The sequence below is a fragment of the Eumetopias jubatus genome, unplaced genomic scaffold, assembly GCF_037043125.1.
Source record: "Eumetopias jubatus isolate StellerSeaLion01/CBP00866 unplaced genomic scaffold, mEumJub1_p1.0 scaffold_12, whole genome shotgun sequence".
Lineage (NCBI taxonomy): Eukaryota > Metazoa > Chordata > Mammalia > Carnivora > Otariidae > Eumetopias > Eumetopias jubatus.
The window spans coordinates 84,092,421-84,114,511 of record NW_028274818.1 but is presented as its reverse complement, the minus strand read 5'-3'; the positions used below and the strand labels follow the sequence as shown (position 1 = coordinate 84,114,511).

Here is a 22,091-nt window from a genome sequence, read left to right as displayed (position 1 = left end):
CCGGAAAGAGCTGAAATTCAAGGAGGCGGGCCAGCGACTCGAGATTAACTTCCGGGTCGCGGTAGAGCTGGCTTTCACGTGGAGGCGGGGAAGATTGGCCTACGGGTGAGTGCTGAGGAGCGGCACTGGCCGGGCGCTGTGGGGTCTGGAGATTGCGCCTGGGGACTTGCGCGGCAAACTGAGGGGAAAGTGGGTGGCCTGTACCCCAAATCCACACATTCCCCTCACCCCAATCGCATGTATGCGCTCGCTCAGGCCTGGAAGTTCTCCCGCCTTGGAGCGGGGCCGGGATTCCGTGTAATCCCTCCCTGTGTTTGTGCGGAAGCTTTGGCGCGGCGGAGCCTTTGAGGGACCGTTCTCGCCTCCTGGGTCCTTTGCTTCCTGCTCGTGAATCTGCGGCGGCAGTGAGGTGTTAGTTCCATTGTGCAGAGCGCGGGCTCCGACGTCCTGCGGGCTGGGTTCGAGTCCTTTTTGCCACTTGCTGGCTTTAGGACCCAGGACAAGTAAATTGAAGTCTCGAAGCCTCATTGAGTCTGAGATGGGGTCTTCACACCGCTCCTCACGAGACTACCGCGAGATTTTAAAAGAGGTTTTGGAGAAAGTGTTTGCTTTTGCTGGAGACGCACTGTGAGATTCTTTTCTCTTCTTGGAGCGAATATATTTGGGGCCGCAGGGTTGAAGAAGAGGATCTTCAGTGCTAAAGAGGGAGGAAGCTACAGTGATTACGAACGGCCGAAAGGCGATTAAATTGACTACAGTCTCCCTTTAACTTCTTTGTTCTAATCAGGTCGCTTGACTACTCCCGCCACCTGAGGCACTCTTGGCTCTCTCGACTGCACCCTCTCCAGGTTTGCACCTTCTCGCCTTCCTTTGCAGGCCCCTCTTCCTCTGTTCTCCGGTTTCCCTGAGATCTTGTCTTAGGCTCATTCTGTTTGAGACTTAGTTACCATCCATATATTTACAGGTGTTTTTTGTTTTGTTTTGTTTTACCCATGTCAGCCCGGTCACCCGTGAGCCTCAGACTCACATATCCACCTGTCCACCGAATATCCTCCTGTCCACTTGGATAGCTCAAGGCATCTATGTAAACCAGCCTGTCTCCTGCAGCCCCTAATTACCTGCCTTAAGTTCCTTTTTTTCAGGGATTAACACCACCATCTTGCAGTTGCCTAAGCTGGAAACCTCTGTTCTAGAAACTTTCCAGACAACTGGTAGGCCAGATTAGATGAACTTCATTGCTGTGACGTCACCACTAGCCTTGCTTTTATTCACTATATTTTCATTATCACACCTCTTTTCCTCCTACACCTGCTCCTTGATAGCAGGTGTTTTATCTTGTTCATCTCTCTATCTCTGGCTTTCATTCATTGAGTATTTATCGAACACCCCCTGTGTGTCAGGTACAGAGCTAGGCTTTGGGAATACAGCAGAAAACAGGACAAGAGTGAATTGAGAGGGTGTACCCTTGACTTTCCAGGTGCTCCTGGCATGAGTTATAAATGAACTTGAGCCATGGCTTAGTCCTGGCCTGGCTCTTTGAAGCTGCTAATGGTGAGCCAGGTCCATTGTGGTTCCCCAGGGCTCCGAGGCTGAAGTGAGCTTCAGGATAGAGAAGCTCCTGACCTTTCCCTCCCAGTGTTCAAACTTCCTGCGAGGGGGTTATTTTGTTTCTGGATTCCCTGGGTGTCTCCATGTCACCTAGTGCAGGGAGCAGCAGCAGCTCGGGTGGTGACTGGAGAGAAGTGGCCCAGCCGGAAGCTAAAATGTACTTGATGGCACCAGCCCCTTCCCACACTTGCCTACATGCCAAAAGCTGGGCATTCTAAATTGCTCTGTGTCATCTTCAATTGCTATATGTTGGTAATTAATTTGAAAATTTAGAAACAGTGAAGCAAGCAGGGCTATGGCCCCCAACACCTCCCCCTCTCCCTGGCAGCATTTGATCTGGTTCAGTTCCTCTTTATGGATCGGGAAACTGAGGCCCAGAGAAACCAACACTATGCAGCAAGAGGGCATCAGTCACCATTTGAACCTAGGTCTTGTCAGTCCTAGCTGGGGCTCCTTTCATCGTATCATGTTACCATTCTTACTACTCGCCACGTGGGAAGGTAGGTAGGAGGGTAAGTCATCCAGGTTGCAGGTGGGGGGAATTAATTTCCACACAGAAAGGAAAAGAGCTACTTAGATGAACCAAGGTAAGGGGTTAATTGTGCCATAGTTACTGCATCTGGTGGGAATCAGCAGGAAGAGTTGACCTCAGGATTTCTTTCCCCTTCATTCAGTAAAAGTAAGCCCCTGAGGACAGCACCTGGTCTGTCTGATTTGATTGCAGTTGAATCCTCAGTGGCTGGCACACGGTAGGCAGTGGGTAAATGTGTTGAATGGGTCACCAGGCTCAGAGATTTAAGGAAGGGGGTGGGAAAGAATCACTTTCCACGGATTACTGGGTATTCTTTCCAATAGCCCTTTGAGAAGGAATTGTTATTTCCCCCCATTTTCCAGATGGGGAAATTAATGTTCAGGGAGGCTAGGTGACTAGGGCTTAAGTTAGTGAGGGAGCAGTTTGAATTTGAACCTGGCGTTGTCTGAATTTAAATTCCATTCTACTTCTTTAATCAGATTTTCCTTGGTTCCAAAGGAGTCACGCGCCTTTTCCCATCCCCTAACATTTCAGACTAGCCACTCAGAAATGTGGCTCTTGGCCCTAACTAGCCGAATTGTACATGGAGTGGTTTGGTGTGGAGATAACTTGTATCAGTTTCTCTTTTCAGGGATGATCACCAAAACCCACAAAGGAGACCTGGGCCTTGGGGTCCCAGAGAAAAAGAAGAAGAAGAAGAAGGTAGTCAAAGAACCAGAGACTCAGTACTCAGTTTTAAACAGTGATAATTATTTCACTAATATCTGTCCCACAAGAGCCACATCCCCCTCAAAGAATGTGGTCTTAGGGCAGGCATCTGAGATGCCTCTAGTGAAGAAAAAGAAGAAGAAGAAGGGCCACAGCACCCTCTGCGAGGAGCACCTAGAACCTGAGACCGTATTACGTGCTGGACGGACAGAGAAGTTGTATAGCCCCAGGAAGCAGGCTCTTGGTTCATCTGAGTTCCAAAGTGGGGAGAAGAAAAAAAAGAGGAAGTCCTTAAGGCCTCTGGCCATGCCTTCTGGCTCAAAAGTGAAGACCTCCCCGGACACAAGACAGGGCGAGGAGGTGACCAGAGTTGGCAAGAAGCCCAAAAAACACAAGAAGGAGAAAAAGGCCCAGGAGGCTGCAGCCTTCTCAGCCAAGGACCCTTGGTTCTGTGAGTCTGGGGATACTCTGTATACTTGCTCAGTGGAGAAGGATGGCGAGGAGCAGGCAGCCTCAGGGCAGAAACGGAAGCAGGGGAGCCCCAAGGAGTGCAACGTGAAGATGAAGAAGAAAAAGAAAATCTACCAGAAGGGAGATACCTCCCTAGAAGAGCATCTTGAGTGCTCCAAGTCCGTGGAGAGCAACCCTCGAAAAGGAAGTAAGAAGCCAGTCAAAGTTGAGGCTCCAGAATACATCCCAGTAGGACATAACCCCAAGTCCCCTGCAAAAAAGAAAATGAAGTCCAAGAAAAAGGTAGAGCAGCCAGGCATTGAGCTAGCTCTGAAGAGGAATAAAAAGAAGAAGGAGAAAGAGAGCAGAGTAGCAGAAGAACCTTGGGAAGAGGTAGGCTTTTCTTCAGAATTAGAATCTGCTTTGGGAGAATAAGGGTGGAAGTTGTGTGTGTGTGTGTGTGTGTGTGTGTGTGTGTGTGTGTGTCTCATATTTGTAGCTGCCAGAACCCTGAATAAACTGATCTCAGCCAGAAAAGGGATTTGTTGAGACCTGTAACTGGAAAGGTTAAAAGCTGTTTAACTTCAGGTATGGCTGGATCCAGGTGCTCATGGAATATCCTCAATAGTAAAGGTATCCCTTGTTATTGAAACTCTACCCAAGTCCTCACTATCTTCAATCAAGATCTAAATAAATTGGAATAAAATTTTTAGATGAATCTCCCTTTCTGAACTCTTGCCTTTTGATGTCCAAAACTCAGGAACCAAATAGTTTGAGATAACATGGTCTGTGGCTGTCTGAGCTTATTTTCTGTGCTCAGTGTACGTGATTTAGATATCAAATAGATTTGGATTGCAGGAGATGCCCGTGTGGCTTTCCCCAGCTCTGGGCTTCATTGGTTTTGGTCCCAGACAGGCACCTCCCACCTCACAGCAAGATGGTCTCAGAAGCTCCAGGATTTCATCCTAATAATTAGGCTGCCCCCAAAGGGAGAGAGAGAGTCCCTCTGAAACGATTACAGAAGTCGTCTCAGAGCTGCTCTCACAGGCCTCGATTGGATCACACAAGCCAGAATCCCTGATCTGAAGCCGGCGGGGGAGGGGCAGGGGCCTAGGGTATCAGTCCCACCTGAACCCCACTGTCTTGAGGTCGGGGGGAAAAGACAGTTTTTGGGAGGAAAACCCAGTCCTAATTCCCAGGAGGAAGGGAATGGTTGATGGTCTGATGAAGACAACAGAGATCCACTGTCTCCCTTCTGACAAGCTTCCTTGAGTGGGGGAGGGGGGCGGGCGGGGAAGGGAGGAGATGAGCCAGAACACTTGGACTCCATAGGCCCATAGCCTCCCCTGTCTGTGCCGGGGCCACACCTCTATCCCTGTCTTTGGGGTATGTCTGTGTGTGCAGGGGGTTAGGTGGTACATGTCCTACTCCAAGCAGATGTCTGGCTTGTTGGGGTTGTGATGGCTGAAATTTTTTGAACACTTACCGTATACCTGGCACTAAGCTAATGCTCCCCATGTATTAACCCGTTTAATCCTCACATCAGTCTGGTGAGTTAGCTGTTGTGGTGGTCATCCTCATTTGACAGACAAGGAAACATACTCAGAGGAGTTAAATACCTTGATCAAGATCACCCGCCTGTTACAGTGTGGGGCTGGGCTTTAAACCCAATCTGGCTTCTGAACTTGAGGTTTCATCCTTTCTCAGAAGCTGCCTTGTAACTTCTCATAGATGCCAGTATCATTAGAGCCCAAGAAGTGACTGTTTTATATTGGAACAAGCCCTGGATTCTCTTCCCAGTTCTGCACCAACCAGCTAGGTGAGCTCAGACCAGCCACTGCCCCATCGTCCTCAAGTAAGAATGATGGCTAATGTGTATTGAGCACTTACTGAAGGATGGCCCTGGCATTGGAGGGGCTCAGTTAATACTGACTGATGGATGAGCTCCCTGGAGCAGGGTCATCAGGAAGGTGTCTGTGTGGCTTGAGCTCAGCTTGGCCAGACGGTTGAGGAGGGCAAAGGTGGCTTCCATTATCAGGGCATTCTGGTTTCTGGATTTTTCCCAGTTTTGCCCTAGTCCATTAGATTTGGTTTTACTGGTCTCTCTTATTCAGAAGCTCTTAGAGCCAAGAAGAACTCAGAGGTGGGAGCCTAACCCCCGTCAGAATCTAGAATCCCTTCTCTCCGGAGTCCAGTGGAAGGTGGTCAGTCCCTTCTGTTTAACATCTCCTGCGATGGGGCCTCTGCTGCCTAGGACAGACCACTGAGTCAGGAAATACACACATCTTCAAGGTCAGGATTGGTGATGTGCATGAACAGAGCTCTTCAGGGATCATCACACGTGATCTGGGTGTCAGGCAGAGCCCGCCTACAGTAAGGAGGCAGGAAACGTGGCAGTTGTCATTACCAAAGGACCAGGGAAAGTGGCTGGCCTGAGGTCTCACTTTCGGAGGGTCCCATGGGGGCTGAGGCCAGTGAGAGAGCGTGGCACGTGTACACATGCCCAGGGCAGGCCCAGTGAGGACACCACATGGGAGCAGAGACCTGTGAGGGGTGTCTGCCGTCGGTCATGCAGAGGGAACAGCAAGTGCAGAGGCCCTGGAAGGAACAAAGACAGGGTAGTGGGAGCTGAGAGTTTAGGGGGCCAAGTGCTAGAGACCAGAGAGGCCACGGGAGCCTAGATTTTTGTGTAAACAAGATGAGAGCTTTTGGAGGGTTTTGGGGAGTGGAGTGATGTGATCCAATTGAGTTACTAAATTCTTATTAAGATTTTTTTTTAAAGACTTATTTATTAGAGAAAGAGAGCGTGCGCACACACAAGCAGGAGGGGCGAGGGAGAGGGAGAAAGAATCTCAAGCAGACTCTGCGCCAAGTGCAGAGCCTGATGTGGGGCTCAATCTGAGGGCCCTGAGATCTGGACCTGAGCTGAAACCAAGAGTTGGATGCTTAATCTGCGCCACCCAGGTGCCCCTTAAATTTTTACTTTTTTAATTGAGATACAGCAGACATATAACATGGTACAAGTTTAAAGTGTATATATAACATGTTCCACTTGAGTTTTTTTTTTTTAATTTTTTTAAAAGTATTTATCAGAGCGTGTGTGCACACTAGCAGGCGGGCGGTGGAGCGGGGAGCAGAGGGAGAAGGACAAGCAGACGGTGCGCTGAGCGTGGAGCCCAGTGCGGGGCTTTGTCCCACAACCCGGAGATCATGGCCTGAGCCAAAATCAGGAGTTGGACACTTAACCGACTGAGCCACCCAGGCGCCCCAAGATTTTATTTTTAAGTAATCTCTATACCCAGCGTGAGGCTTGAACCTACAGCCCCAAGATCAAGAGTCTCATGCTCTGCTGACTGAGACGTCCAGGTGCCCCTCCAGTTGAGGTTTTAAAGCTCACCTGAGCTGTTCTGCATAATGCAGCAGGGTTGAGGGTGAGGAAGCAGGTGTTAAAGACTTGTGGTTGTCCAAACAGGAGAGAAGGCAGTGACTAGGAGTGGGGTGGGGGCTTGGGGGGGCACTCTTGAGAGAACTGGGTTTGGGTTTGCTGGCAGGGTCTCCCTCCCCACCCCCCAATCAGGGCCCCGAGGCCCCGAGCCCACCTGTCCCTTGCTAGTTTCCCTCCCACCATCAGCAGGACCCTTGGCCTCTCTCCTCTTAATGGTTTGGTGCCATGGGAGGTTAAGATGATGTCTGTGTGGCAGGAAAGGTACGCCAAGCCTAAGTCAGGAGACCCGCATAAGTGTCATCCCTGTCCCTGAGCTGTGGGGGTGACTTCATGATGGTCACTTCGCCTCTCTAAGCCTTAAGTTTCTTCATATGTCAAATAGGTCAGTGCCATTGTTTTGAGGGGAGAATTGGTGAGAATTGTGCCACGATTCCACAAGAGGATGTCAGAAGTTCTGTAAGTGGCAGGGGTTGAGGTGGTGCTGCGGTCTTGGGTCTTTTCTGGACTCTCATGATCTCATTTGCTGAGCTGCTGGGGCAGAGGCCATCCTATGCTTGACTTTTACTCCCTTTGCCCTTTTGCGCAGGAGCCTGACACAGACTTAGAGGTGGTGTTGGAAAAGAAAGGCAACATGGATGAGGCGCACATAGACCAGGTACGGCCCAGGTCCTCACCCCCCTTCCATGTGTCTTGCCACCCGCCAGGCACACATTTGTCTCCTACAAGGCAACAAGATCCTGGTCCCAGAGGTGTCAGGGACCCCAAAAGCCACCAGCCAGCCTCTGGCACACTTCCAGTGGCAGGAACTTGTGGCCTCCACCACTTCATGCTGGGAGATGCCTTCACTACCACAGCTCTGACTGAGGGGCCATCTGGTCATTCAGAATCCCAGGCTGAGGCTTTCCTCCTTGTAATTGCTGCAGGGAGAGACGGGAGTGTGACCCCAGGAACTGTAACCAGGGCAGGGAGCATGTGCTCAGCCAGGCCCATGCATTGCCATCTCCTGGCCTCGATTCAGGAGTGTTTAGAGAAGTTACTCTGTTGTGCATCTGCTTCTGCCTCTGCCGTGCCCAGATCCGTAGGTAGATGCATCCTTTACTGGAGCTTGACTTTCTGGAATTGGGGTATATGTATGGTCCTGAACCAAATGAGGCCTGGCAGGACAGCGTGGTAACAGCATAGGCATGGCTTTGGGCTTTGGGCCATTACTAACGAGGTGACCTGGGGCAGTCACTAATCTCACTGACCCTACTATAGGTGGCTGCGAAGACCAGACGAGGTCGTGTTTGTGAGGCACTCAGCAGGGGCCTGTCTGATATCTCAGCTTAAGAAGTGGCAGCCATTACCCTGACCACATCCTCTTGCTTTGTCAGCAAGTAATTGTTGGAGAGAAGCAGCAGGGTGTGATGCAGAGATGACTCCTGTCCCATGGCCCTTCTCCAGGAGAGAAGGAAACCAGAGAATACTAGCAAATGAGCGGAGTGTGAGGAGGCCTGTAAGATGCCACAGAAGTTCCAAATCTAATGCCTTTGGGGCACTGGGGAACTCTCCCTGGAGGCCGCGCATCGAAGTGGGGCCAAGAAGATCCGTGAGGTGATGCTGACTAATGGGAGCTCCCCAGCCTCTGGGTCATAGTCACACTGCTCCCCAGAATCAGGGCCAATAGTAATGAGCTGGGCAGCCGCACAGAGAGGACAAAGGTGGGGCCCTGACCTGTCTAGGACCTTCCATCAGTTCCTTTCCCAGGTGTCCTCCACCACTCAGGATGCAGCAAGTTGCTAGAACTCAGTCCTCGTGCCTGTGTACTTCTATGGGCAAGGCCCGCCAACAACCCTTTACTTCTTTTTTGTGCCTGCTGAGTACTTTGATTACTTGACAATTTTTAAGAAAACCTTTAACCATTTTGGGTGACACATTACCTCAGTGTAGTGAAGCTTTGACCTCTCCTGTTTTCCCCATAAGTGCTAAAAGTTTACTGTGTTAAAAAATTGCAACCTGAAAAGAAAGGCAACCTGAAATCCTACCATCTAATAATGATCATTGTTAGCCCTTTGTTACATTGTTCCAGATTTTTCTTCTGTAACTGTGTATGTGTAATTTTAAAGCACTGTGCAATCATGCTCTGTATACTGTTCTTTTAACTTTTGTCATTTAACTGGTGATTGCTTTTCATTTTGGTATATGTATATCTGTGTCATTCCACATGTGGATCATGGTTCTACTATAGGAATATGTCATCATTTTCTCATTTTTACAGCTGTCACTTTGTTTTATGTAGTTTTAAACTTATATAAATGGTCACCTTGACTCGTAGCCTGTGGCACATTAGAAGGGAGGAGGCGGACACCTAGGTGGCTCAGTCAGTTGAGCGTCCAATTCTTGATTTTGGCTCAAGTCATGCTCTCAGTCATGAGATTGAGCTCCATGTTGGGCTCTATGCTGGGTGTGGAAGCTGCTTGAGATTCTTTCTCCTTCTCCCACCTCCATCACCACCACCCCAAACTCATACATGCACGCGCGCTCGCTCTCGCTATCAAAAAAAAAAAAAAAAAAACGGAAGAAAGGCCACAAATTGGGACAGCTGAAGTTATACCTAATCCTTAGAAGGGAGGACAAGGCCCTGGAAGCTTTTTTTTTTTTTTTTTTTTTGTGGTAATTGAAGTGTAGTTGACATACAATGTTACAGTAGTTTCAGGTGTACAACCTAGTGATTCAGTAATTACGTATTTTATGAAATGCTCACCACAATAAGTGTAGTTACCATCTGTCACCATACAAAACTATCACAATATTACTATGTTCCCTGTGCTGTACTTTACATGCCTGTGACTTATTTATAACTAGAAGTTTGTACCTCTCAATCTCTTTCACCTATTTGAGCCTATCTGCCTATATGCTCCATCTCGCAACCACTAGTTTTCTGTTTTTATGAGTCATTTCTGTTTTGTTTGTTCTTTTTTCTGTCTCAGTTATTTCACTTAGCATAATACACTGTAGGCCCATCCATGTTGTTGCAAATGGCAAGATTTCATTCTTTTTCATGACTGAGTAATATTCCACTGTGTTGGGTGCATGTGTGTACGTGTACATATGTGTACACATACCACATCTTTTTGCATTCATCTGTCAGTGAACACTTAGGATGCATCCATATCTTGGCTATTTGTAAATAATGGTGGGATAAACATAGGGGTGCATATGCATATATCTTTTCAAATTAGTGTTTTCCTTGTCTTTGGGTAAATACCCGAAGTAGAATTACTGGCTTGTATGGCATTTCTATTTTTAAATTTTTGAGGAAATTCCATACTGTTTTTTAGAGTGGTTGTACCAATTTACATTCACACCAGCAGTGTACAAGAGTTGCCTTTTGTCTTCATCCTTGCCAACACTTGGTATTTCCTGTCTTTTTGATACTAGCCATTCTGACTGGTGTGATGTGATATCTCATTGTGGTTTTGATTTGCATTTTCCTGATGGTTAAGATGTTGAACATCTGTTCATGTGTCTGTTGGGCATTTGTATGTCTTTGGAAAAGTGTCTATTCAGGTCCTCTGCCCATTTAAAAAAAATTTTTTTTTTGGTATTGTATGAGTTCTTTATATATTTTGAATATTAGCCCCTTATTGAATATATTATTTGCAAATAAGTTGATCCTTGAACAACATGGGTTTGAATTGCACAAGTACATGAATACATAGTTTTTTTTCAATACAGTAATGTAAATGCATTTTTTCTTCCTTACGATTTTAACATCTTAAGCTTTATTGTAAGAATACAGTATGTAATATGTATAACTTACAAAATCTATGTTAATCAACGGTTTATATTATTGGTAAGGCTTCCAGTTAACAGTAGGCTACTAATGGTTAAATTTTGGGGGAGTCAAAAGTTGTATGTGGATTTTCAACTGTGCAGGGAATCGGTGCCCTCACCCCCACTTGTTCAAGGGTCAACTGTATCTTCTCCCATTCAGAGGTTGCCTTTTCTTTTGTTATGATTTCCTTCACTGTGCAGAAACTTTTTAGTTTGATGTAGTCCAAATTGTTTTTATTACCCTTGCCTGAGGAGACAAAACCAGAAGAACATTGCTAAAACTGTGTCCAAGTGTTTATTGCCTATGTTTTTTTGTTTTGTTTTTTTTGATTCTATTTATTTTTTTGAGAGAGAGAGAGAGCATGAGAGGGGAGAGGGTCAGGGGGAAGCAGACTCCCCACCAAGCCGGGAGCCCAATGTGGGACTCGATCCTGGGACTCTGGGATCATGACCGAAGGCAGTCGCCCAACCACTGAGCCACCCAGGCACCCGCCTATGTTTTTTTTTTTTAAGGTTTTATTTATTTGAGAGAGAGGGAGAGAATGAGCAGGGGGGGAGGGGCAAAGGGAGAGGGACAAGCAGGCTGCCCACTGAGCAGGGAGCACGATGGGGGCCTAATGCTAGGATCCTGGGATCACGACCTGAGCCGAAGGCAGACACTTAACCGACTGAACCACCCAGGTGCACCGCCTATGTTTTCTTTTAGGACTTCTATGGTTTCAGGTCTCCCATTTAAGTCTTGAATTCTTTTTGAGTTTATTTTTGTGTATGGTATAAGCAAGTGGATCAATTCCATCCTTTTGGTATAGCTGTCCAGTTTTCCCAACACCATTTATTAGAGACTATCTTTCTCCCATTGTATATCCTTGGATCCTTTGTCATAGATTAATTGACCACATAAATGTGGGTTTTTTTTTTTTCCTGGGCTCTGTGTTTTCTTCCATCAGTCTGTGTGTCTGCTTTTGTGGCAGTACCATTCTGTTTTGATTACTGTTGCTTTGTAGTATAGTTTGAAATCTGGGATTGTGCTACCCCCAGCTTTGATTTTCTCTCTCAAGATTGCTTTGGCTATTCAGAGTCTTGTGGTTCCATACAAACTTTAGGATTGTTAGTTCCAGTTCTATAGATAATGCTATTGGTATTTTGATAGGGCTTGCATTGAACCTGTAGATTGCTTTGGGTAGTATGGACATTTTAACAATATTCTTCCAATCCATGAGTATGGTATATCTTTCCATTTATTTATGTGATCTTCAGTTTCTTTCATCAGTGTCTTTTAATTTTCAGAGTATACCTCTTTCACCTATTTATTCCTAAGTATTTTATTCTTTTTGATGCAGTTGTAAATGGGAGTGTTTTCTTCTTTTTTAAGACAGAGATAATGAATGGGGGGTGGGTGGGTAAAGGGAGAGGGAGAATCTTAAGCAGGAGATCTCATGACCCTGAGGTCATGTCAAGAGTCAGACGCTTAACCAGCTGAGCCACCCAAGTGCCCCCAGGGGTATTTTTCTAATTTCTCTTTTTGATAGGTTGTTATTGGCGCCTGGGTGCCTCAGTTGGTTAAGCGACTGCCTTCAGCTCTGGTCATGATCCTGGGGTCCCAGGATCAAGTCCCGCATCAGGCTCCCTGCTCAGCAGGGAATTTGCTTCTCTCTCTGACCCTCCCCCCTCTCATGTGCTCTCTCTCCCTCATTCTCTCTCTCAAATAAATAAAATCTTTAAAAAAAAAATGCAACAGATTCTTTTTTTTTTTTTAAAGATTTTATTTACTTGACAGATAGCAAGAGCAGGAACACAAGTAGGGGGAGTGGTAGAGGGAGAAGCAGGCTTCCCGCCAAGCAGGGAGCCCGATGTGGGGCTCAATCCCAGGACCTTGGGATCATGACCTGAGCCAGAGGCAGATGCTTAACAACTGAGCCACCCAGGCGCCCTGCAATAGATTCTTATATATTGATTTTGTATCCTGCAGCTTTTACTGAATTCATTTATTAGTTGTAATAGTTTTTTGGTGGAGTCTTTAGGGTTTTCTATACAGAGTATCATGCCATCTGCAAGTAGTGACAGTTTTCTTTCCAATTTGGATCCCTTTTCTTTTTCTTGTCTGCTGTGGCAGACACTTCACTACTGTGTTGAATAAAAGTGATGAGAGTAGATAATTTTGTTTCTCCTCTTAGAGAAAAAGTTTGCAGCTTTTCACCATTGAGTATGATATTAACTGTGGGTTTATCATTTATGGCCTTTTATGTTGAGGTATGTTCCCTCTGTACCCACTTTGTTGACAGTTGTTACCATGAATTGATGATGAATTTTGTCAAATGCTTTTTCTGCATGTATTGAGATGAATATTTTTATTCATTTTGTTAATGATGATTGATTTACAGATATTAAACCATCCTTGCATCCCTGAGATAAAGCCTACTTGATCATGGTGAACGATCCTTTTAATGTATTGCTGAATTCAGTTTGCTAATGTTTTGTTGAGGACTTTTGCATCTATGTTCATCAGGGATATTGGTCCTGGAAGCTTTTATATCAAACAGCAGGGTCATTAGTCCACTGATGGTGGCCTTGAGCCATGCTGACAGCATTGTATAAGACATACCTACTGTGGACCAGGCACTCTGTTAGGTTCTTACATTCTGCACCCAACAGTTTCATGTGGGTTAGGGGGTTCTCCCACCCCAGCAATTCTTAGCCACCAGCTGGGTGGCCTACCATTCAGCTCAGTTCTGACACTGTATATCTGGAGATTGTGTCACATCCCACAGGTTAAGGACTCAGTCCCACCAGACTGCTTTTCACCCATGCCCCAGTTCAGATGCCAGTTACAAGCTGGATTGTCACCTGTGCTTCTTACCAGGCTGTTATAGATGGGAGGTTCTGATAACCCCCTCCTCGGGTTTTATTAATTGCTAGAGCAGTTCACAAAACTCAGAGAATCCTTTTACTTACAAGATTGTTGTTTATAATAAAAGGATATAAATCAGGAACAGCCAGATGGTAGTGATACATAGGGCAAGGTATGGGTAACTGCACTTAACTTGCTTGCCCTCTCCAAGCATACCACTGTCCCCAAATCTCCATGTTTTCACCAACCCAGAAGCTCTCTGAACACCCCTCTCTTTTGGGGGTTTTATGGAGGCTTCATTACATAGGCATGATTAATTAAATCATTGGCCGTTTGGTGATTGATTCACCCTTCAGCCCCTCTTCCTTCCTTGGGGGTTGGAGATGGGACTGAAAATTCCAACCCTCTAGTCACAGAGTTGGTTCACCTGGCAACCAGACCCCATTCTTAGGTTCTTTCAGGCATTCACCTCATTAACATAACAAAACATGTTATGAGGCATTCACCTCATAACATAACATTTACAAAGCAACTTGATGACTCCTCGCTTTGGAAATCCCAAGGGGTTTAGGAGCTTTGTGCAGAAACTGGATGAAGACCAAATATGTATTTATTATGAATCCTATTACAATTGTGCTTCTCCCATTTATCCTCCAAGGTAGCTGATATTTCTATTTGCAGATAAATGGAAGTACACAAAGGTTAAGTGACTTACCCAAGGCCACACTAGTTAGTGGCAGAGCTAAGATTCAAACTAACCTGTGCCTGACTTCAGTGCTGTTTCTAGAAAACAATGCTGTCCCGAAAGTTAACTACGGTATCTTCTGTACAGGAAGGCAGGGCTTCAGGCAGTATGCTTTGGGAAGTTTCTACCCAGTATGGCTATTACAGACAAAAAAGGTTGTGGTGCTAAAGGTGGATAAGCCTCAGTTTGTAGGAAAGTTCATTCTTAAAAGAAAAGTTCATTCTTAATCCAAAACAAGGATTAATGAGGCTGCCCATTTTAGGCCAAGGCATTGCAGCCTTGGGATGCTTAGAGGATACTTTTGACAAATGCCTGCCCCAATTTGCAGCAGAGGGAACCTGCTCTCCCTCTTGTCACCCTCCTGTCCTCCTGCCTGTCTCTGCTCGATTTTAAGCTCAAAGGAAAACAACTGTGTCCCATTTCCCTCTTTTCTTTCCTCTCCCTTGCTCAGGTGAGGCGAAAGGCCTTGCAAGAAGAGATCGATCGTGAGTCGGGCAAAACAGAAGCTTCTGAACCGAGGAAGTGGACAGTAAGTTTGATGCTCAGGCTCTGGTCGGTTTCATACCCTGGCACCCTGAGTCCTCCTTCTGCATGTTGCACCATGAAGAGCAGAGTGCTGGGAGACCATGTTAGTCCAGGCCCCCGAGGCTCTCCCCATGTGCCTGCTGGCTCTCTTCACTGCAGAACTTGTCCTGAGCTAATTTCCTTCCTTCTGAAAGGGGTGCTTGCCTCCCTCCTGGAGAGCTGGCCAAGCAAGATAAGCAGCCTGAACCTTTGTCTCCTGCTGTGGATGGGTGGGGTGTCCCACACATTAGTCACTGAGAGCATGTAAGAGGCGCTTTCCAGCAGTGGATGATGACCTCAAAAGGCTGCTTGGACCAGGGCAGGAGGCAGGGGTGAGAGCGGTGTGGTGTGGCGGCGGCCTCTCTCAGGACTGCCTTCGAGGTCCGGTTGGAATGGGAGATTTCCAAACCAGGCCTGAGGAGATGGGACAGGAGAGAGTGAAGCACAAGGACCATGAAGTCAGGCTGAAGAGGGATGAGAGGGATGTGGGCAGGGCAGTGGGCCATACCAGGCCAGCCTTGGTGACCATCGTAGGGAGCGTGCACTGGGCTCTTACGTGCTGTGGGAGCTGCTGGAGGGCATTTATGTAGGGGAAATGGGGAATGGGTTAGATGGCTCAGCCTGCAGGCCTGAGGACTGGGATGGTGGCAGAGGATAGAGAAAGAGAAGAAAACAGCTTCATAATCCAAAAAGGCTTGTTAATAGATTGGATTTGGGGGAGAGGGAAAGAAGGATCCAGACGACAGGGAAGCCTTGCCTTTCTGCACTGTTAAGTCTTCACAGTTTAACATAGGAAAGAACAGTTGATTTGGATCAAAAGACCTAAGTTCAATATTTCTGGCTCTGCCACTTTCTAGTTGTGAGACTCAGGCAAGCAATGTCTTCTCTCTGAGCCTCAGTTTCCACAGCTGTAGAATGAGACTCATACTCTGGTCCAGTGGGATATGGAGAGGGGCTTTGTTCTGTGTTTTCCCTCTGGGTATTCTCTCCTTTCTCCCCATCCTCTTTAGCTGAGCAGAGCTGATAGAAACCCTTATTGACTTGAGGAAGGCAAGAAACACGACAGCATCATTCAGAACCTTTGGCTCCAGGGGCTGTACCTAGAAGGACCTGATGGGGGAAGGGGGCTCCTGGGGCCCAGGGGCGGCATCTGCTGGGGACACTTTAGGTGGCATTGCCTCCCAGGACCTAGGGCCACTTGACCGCCGAGGCATATGGTGGGGCTTCCAGAGTGGCTGTGGGCCCCTGCGGGAGGGTCCCCTTTCAGTGGGTCAGCAGCCCTTGAAGAGCTAGCCTACCTATGACTGGTCAGCCTCTGGCAGCACTCTCCTCAGACCCAGTGCAGGACTGTCCAAGCTGGTTTCTCATCCTAGAAATTGTAGACCCGGGAAGCTGTAATTATGCCTACTGGGCATAACTGGGCCACTATGAAGCTGGGAGAATTTGTCACTGCTTCACTCGGGGCAGGTGTAGCAGTGACTGGTTCTTACTGTTCTCCCAAATCTGACCTAGAAATAAGTGCTAAGCTGGGATTTGGCTTGCAAGTGGAAAGTTTCCAGGCAGTATGGAGGTCAGCAATTGGGGTGGTGTGGGAAGAATGACAAATTATCAAGGATTTAAAGTTGCCAAACATTGTGCTCTGGGTTGTTGGTGTAAAATGTGATTTGATCTGTAGCTGAAGCCCTGTGAGAAGGGTATTACACTCCTATTTTATAGGTGACGACATTGAGGCTCAGAGAGTTTAGGTGATTTGACCAGGGTCACACAGGTAGGCTGGATTCTTGGGTATCTGTGACTTTAAACCCCTAGTTTTCTTAAGCCGGGTTTCTTGTCTCTCTCACAGATATGGGAAGGACAGGGGTCTTTTCTTATGCAGCTTCTTTGAGGGACTGTCTTGAATTTTCTTGAACATGGATGATTTGTGTATAGGTGGTAGAGTACTCTGGACAGGAATTGGAACCTCCGAGTTTCTGGAGTTCCTGGGCCGGTTCAGCTTTGGACTCAGCTGTGTGACCCTTGACCTCTCTGGGCCTCCATTCCCTGCTATGAAATGCACTGCTTGTGTGAAGAGAAGTTCATTTCAGATTCCCACTTGCCTCCTCCTCCTTCCAACTGTCAGAAACCTTAGGCTGAGGGAAGAGTGGGTAGCCAGCTGGTGAGGCGAGGTGAGCTGTGCTGGGAGGTGTATAGAGGTATGTTGGGAGGTGAGGTTGTTGGAGGTGAGGGGAGGGGAGGTGTGCCATACTCTTTGCCGTGAGTGAGGGAAGGAGGAAAGCAGACAGGCAGCTCCATGTGGGCCCTGGTGTAGGCCAGACCTGAGATAGAATTCCAGCAGGGTCGTTAATGAGGTTTGTGCCCCCAGTTAAGCTGCAGACCTCCCATTTCCTTATCAGTAAAATGGAAATGCTAACAGTATTCCTCATAGGGCTCTTGTTAGAATTCAGAAGACAGTCCATTGATGTGCTCATGAGCACTGTGCCTGGTATATAGCCAGCATTTAATCAGCTGGATCCTCCCCGGTGGGACTGGGGTTGGGGAAAGGGCAGGGCTTTGGAAACCAGGAAAATAACCACCTCTTTTTCTCTCTATAGGGAACTCACTTTGGCCAGTGGGATACTGCTAGTTTTGAAAACGAGGAACAGAAACTGAAATTTCTCAAACTGATGGGTGGCTTTAAAAATGGGGCCCCTTCATTCAGCCGCCCCTCTAACACGATCGGAAGGCCCAACATGGCTCTCAGCAAGAAGGCAGCCGACACCCTGCAGCAGCACCTGCAGCAGGACTACGACCGGGCCATGAGCTGGAAGCACAAGCGGGGCGCTGGCCTTGGCTTCTCCACCGCCCCAGACAAAACCTTTTATATTGACAGGAATGCTTCCAAGTCGATCAAGTTTGAAGATTAGACTCTACTGTCTTGTCCTTCAAAACAGTGCAAATTGCTTTTATTATTCACTTATGCAGTTGAAAGCCATCTGACAACTGTCTCAGATCAAACCTCTGCAGAGATTAAGGAAAACTCTGCCTATGTGCTTGGATGAAGTGAGGTCAGGGAGCTCATGTTTCAGAAGCCAAGAGAACATGTGAGTGGCTAACACCTACTATTTTGTGTATTAAGCATTCCATCCCTGTGTGAAGACATCAGCATATATAAATAATAGCTAAATTTGCTGAGTACTTAGTATGTGCCAGGTACGTACTACTGTGTTTCCCTCGCATTATGTAGTTAGTGATTATGAAATAGGTGCTATTATCCCCATCTTACTGATGAGGAAACTGAGGTTCAGGGATGAAGTAATAAAATTGCCCGGTTCACCCAACCAGTAAGTGCCAAGTGTTGGACTTCTGTATCCCACATCCTGTGTCACTGTTCACTACTCCGAATGTCCCCTTCTAGGGAATTTCACCAGGAATACTCTTGGGGGATGAAAATCTCTTGATTGAAGAGACAAAAGTTTTGTGAGATATCTAAATCTCAAAAAGGAAGTAGAATTGTTGGTAAACAGATAAGAGCAAGCTCATTTTCTTTTCCCATCCTGAAGACAAATAGGGGTCTGAATGGCCACCAAGCAGATGTGGCTGAGCTTCCTCTGTGGTTGGGAAATGTGTTTCTAAACCAATTTTGCCTTTTCTGGCTCTCCTGCCTTCCATCCTCAGTGTTGAGCTTGGATTTAATCTTCATGCTTTAACTGAGTTCTGACCAAGGCATTTTAGAGAGACTGTTAGTCTTAATGAACCGATGGCAAATTCCCAGGGATATGTTTATTAGAATCTTTGTGACCACAAGGGAGAGAGTCCTAGGTGACTTGTGTGGTGGAGGTCTAATGCCAGGAGGCCTGGGATGACACAGGAAGTTGCCTCATCTTGACACTGCTGCCATGCCTGGACCCTACAACCAGCCTCACAGAGCTCCAGATACAGTGACCTGAGTGACAAATGACCACCTTCTCCATTCACCTAGCATTTTGCATCTGAAAATACAGGTTCTGAGTGGGACATTTTCACATCACTTGGCCTGAATGCCTCCTATAGATATCCCAGCTCAGGTAGGCCTAACTAAATAGCCAGGATATTCAGTCTCTCACTGGGCAGGAAGTCCTGATGTGTAGGGGTTGACTCAGCAACTCAACAAGGAAACATTCTTTTCCTCTCTGCTCCATCCATCCTATTGGCTTCATCAGGCTGCTTGAAAGAATAGCTGTAGCAATTCTAGGTGGGATATCAAGATACTAGAACATTCCAGAGGAAGAAGAAAAACCTTATGGCTCAAGGAAAGTTCCAGAAGACCTTTCATCATCACTTATTGCCTAGTAGGGGGTCATATGCCCATTTCTGAGCCAGCCCCTGGTGTGTGGAAGAAGAGTCTCCTCAGGCCAGTCGTAAAGGAAGAGTGAGGGCCAGGTGCTGGCAAGACAAACATGGAGTCCACTCCTGCCCCACTGGGCAGAGGTGAGGCGGGCCTCCCTGGGTGCTGCCTAGTAAGCGTGGGCCAGGGAAGGGGTCGCACAAATCTCTGCCAGCAGTGTTTCAGGTGGGCCCCTTCACTCAGAATGTGAATTGGGCCTTTGATGGATTCAACCGTGAGATACGTGATAGAAGAGGCCATATAAGTGCCTGGAAGGTAAGATTCTGTGTTTGAGTTAGCTCCTTCAGAGCACCTCCTCTTCATAGGGGGATAAATCTCTCCTGGCCTTAGATCTACACCACAGGAATTCACTCACGGTATTGACTGCTTCTCTCATTCTTTTTAACTTGTCAAGAGATCACTACAGTTTGGGCCTGCCTTGGCTCGTCAGGAAGGGTTGTGCTCAACCATGTCTTGGGTGGTTCTGGAGATCAGTTGATTAGTTGTCCACTCTCTTGTCCCCATAGTGATAGTTCTCATTAGCGATGTGATTGTCAGGCCTTTCCCCTCCTGTCATTTAGTATAAATAGTCTGTGTAATAGGATTTGACTTTCAAACTTAATGTATCATCATTGGCTGAAGAGTTCCACTGGCTTAGGAGAAGGTTTATAGTTTGTTTCTGAAGCAGGGTCTAACCAGAGCAGATGGAACAGCCCAGACAGCAAGATGGCCAGTGGCCTCAAAATGGACTTAACCTTGGTCTTGGCAAGAGTGGCAGAGACACCATTTTCCAAGTGAGCGGGTCTTTGTCCTGTGGCAGTGTGCAGTCCTGGGAGGATTTTCACTCTGAGCTTCCTGTGTTAGCTGGGCTCCTCTCTTTCGTAAATTAAACAACACTGACTTGTGCCACCTCTGCCCCTTTTCCCCATGTTCAGAGCCATCAATTTGCAAGGGTTTTTTTTTTTGGTGCGATTTCCTACGTTCTTGGTGTCTTGACTCTGTAAAACACAGCATGTCTCCACTGCAAAAGGTGGTTTTGGGATTTTTTACTCAGAATCGGGGCAGGAGAGGTCTGGCATATAGCACAGCCAAGGTCTTAGTTGAATATTTAACAGCTCTGTTCTCATTTCTCCCTTGGGGATTTCTCACTCAACTGACCCTCCTTCTATTGGCAGGGTCCTTCTCTCCTTCAGTTGCCCTTATCTAGCTATCTCTGAAACCTTTATGATACTTAATTACTTTATCCTTTGCAGTGATTCCTGCTATTTCTGCCTTAGCCTACTAGGCCCTACCCTGAGACTTGCTTTCCATGACTAGACCGGTCCATCAAAAGTATTTGCTAGATAGACAAAGTTCTCCTCAAAAAGAAATTGTGTATTCAGCTCTACAAACTTAGAATTATTCAGGTTTGTGATCGGCAGAATAATTGCCCCCCCCACACAAGATGTCCATGTCCCAGTCACCAGAACCTTATGAGTGTTAGTACACAAAACAAAAAGGAGTTTAGGGTAGCAGATGGAATTACAGTTGCCAGTCAGCTGACCTTAAAATAAGATTATCCTGGATTGTCTCATTGGGCCCAGTGTAATCATATGGGTCCTTAACTGTAGAAGGAGGAGTCAGAAATGTGGAAGAGACTTGTAAGAAAAGCTCAACAAGCTGTTGCTGGTTTTAAGATAGAGGAAGGGGCCACAAGCCAAGGAATGCAGGTGGCCTCTAGAAGCTAGAAAGGTAAGAAAACATTCTCCCCCCTCCGAATGGAGCCTCTGAATGGAACAAAACCCTGCCCTTACCTTCATTTTGAGGGTACGCCCCCTGAGACCTGTTGGACTTAGGAAAAAGAGATCTGCAAGGTGATAGAATTGTATTGTTGTAAGCCACTAAGTTTGTGGTAATTGTTAAAGCCAGCAATAGAAAAGTAATATAGGTCTCATGCAGAACTTTTCCTCATTGTTTTTTACCTTACTTCCTAAAATTCTTTGAATTTTTATTGTTCCATTGTCCTTTGTAATGACATCCCCAGTAGGCTGTGGTTTTCAGAGATTGGCTAATTGATTCAGTAATGGGCTGAGGAAAACCACAAAAGATCACAGAAAATCTAAGCCTTTGCCTGGGCCTGGTGATAGATGGTTCCAAAGCTCCTTTGAGGTAATGCATTACTCAGTATGAAAGTTCAAATTCATGTCAATTTAAGAACATTGTTACTCAGGCTTGGGAACGAACGCTCTCTGATATGAACAGCCTCAGAGTAGAAGAAAGGACTTAAAAGCAGGTAATTTGTGAATTTGCCAATTGTGTTTCATTTAAACAGTATCATATAGTAACAGTGGTACATGAAATAATTTTAATGGAAATAATTTTGTGAAATAAAGGTCACTTGATAATATTTGAGTAATACCACCATGTTTTCTGAATTTCTCTATGTTTTGTTCAGTAAAGGGGAGCAAAAGTGTTACGCTTCAGAATCCGCTGTTCTTTAATGTAGGCTCTTTTCTCAGGCTGGGGGCTGGTGGTGGTGGTGGTGGTGGAGAAATTAACAATTAAGTTGGCCAGAAAATCCATATATATTCTTTGGTCCTAAACTGTTCGGTAAAAATATGAGTTTAATATAAATTTATTTTCAAAAATTATTTTAGCCACTTTTACTGAGATTTACTGTGTGAACTGTAATCCTACATTTCACAGGGTAGAGATGAAATGTAATTTACGTCCAGTATATATCTTCCAGAAGTAGAAAAGTTTGGGACATTTTAATCTACAACTTGGATTAAGTGGATGCATTTTCCTGAGCACAGGCTTGGAGGCTTTGAATCACCACCAATCAATATTAATGCTTTTATTGATTCAAAATAAAATGTCAGTGGAAGCTCATTAGCAGTAATACAAGAATCAGATTCTAGATTCCAAAAATCTGGTGGTAAAACAGTAGAATCACATGCAGTTTAGAATTATGGCTGCAAAGCAAACAGGGCAGTATGTTTAGACAAGTTCTCTTCTAGATGAAGAGAGTCAGAAGTAATTAAGTGAACAGTC

General features: G+C 46.3%; 1 protein-coding gene across 4 annotated transcripts; it reads left to right on the top strand.

The window, feature by feature from the left end:
* The first annotated feature begins 55 nt into the window (after positions 1-55).
* KNOP1 (lysine rich nucleolar protein 1) lies at positions 56-21,444 on the top strand. Of its 4 annotated transcripts, none has more exons than XM_028091701.2 (5): positions 56-105; positions 2,772-3,691; positions 7,330-7,398; positions 14,604-14,681; positions 17,308-21,444. In XM_028091701.2, the coding sequence occupies exons 2-5, from the start codon at positions 2,774-2,776 to the stop codon at positions 17,617-17,619; spliced, it is 1,377 nt and encodes a 458-aa protein (XP_027947502.1). In that variant the 5' UTR covers positions 56-105; positions 2,772-2,773; the 3' UTR covers positions 17,620-21,444. The 4 variants fall into 4 exon arrangements, with proteins under 4 accessions (XP_027947502.1, XP_027947503.1, XP_027947504.1 ...); XM_028091702.2 differs by having other exon boundaries at positions 67-105; positions 2,759-3,691; XM_028091703.2 differs by lacking the exon at positions 56-105 and adding an exon at positions 483-848.
* The last annotated feature ends 647 nt before the right edge of the window (positions 21,445-22,091 follow it).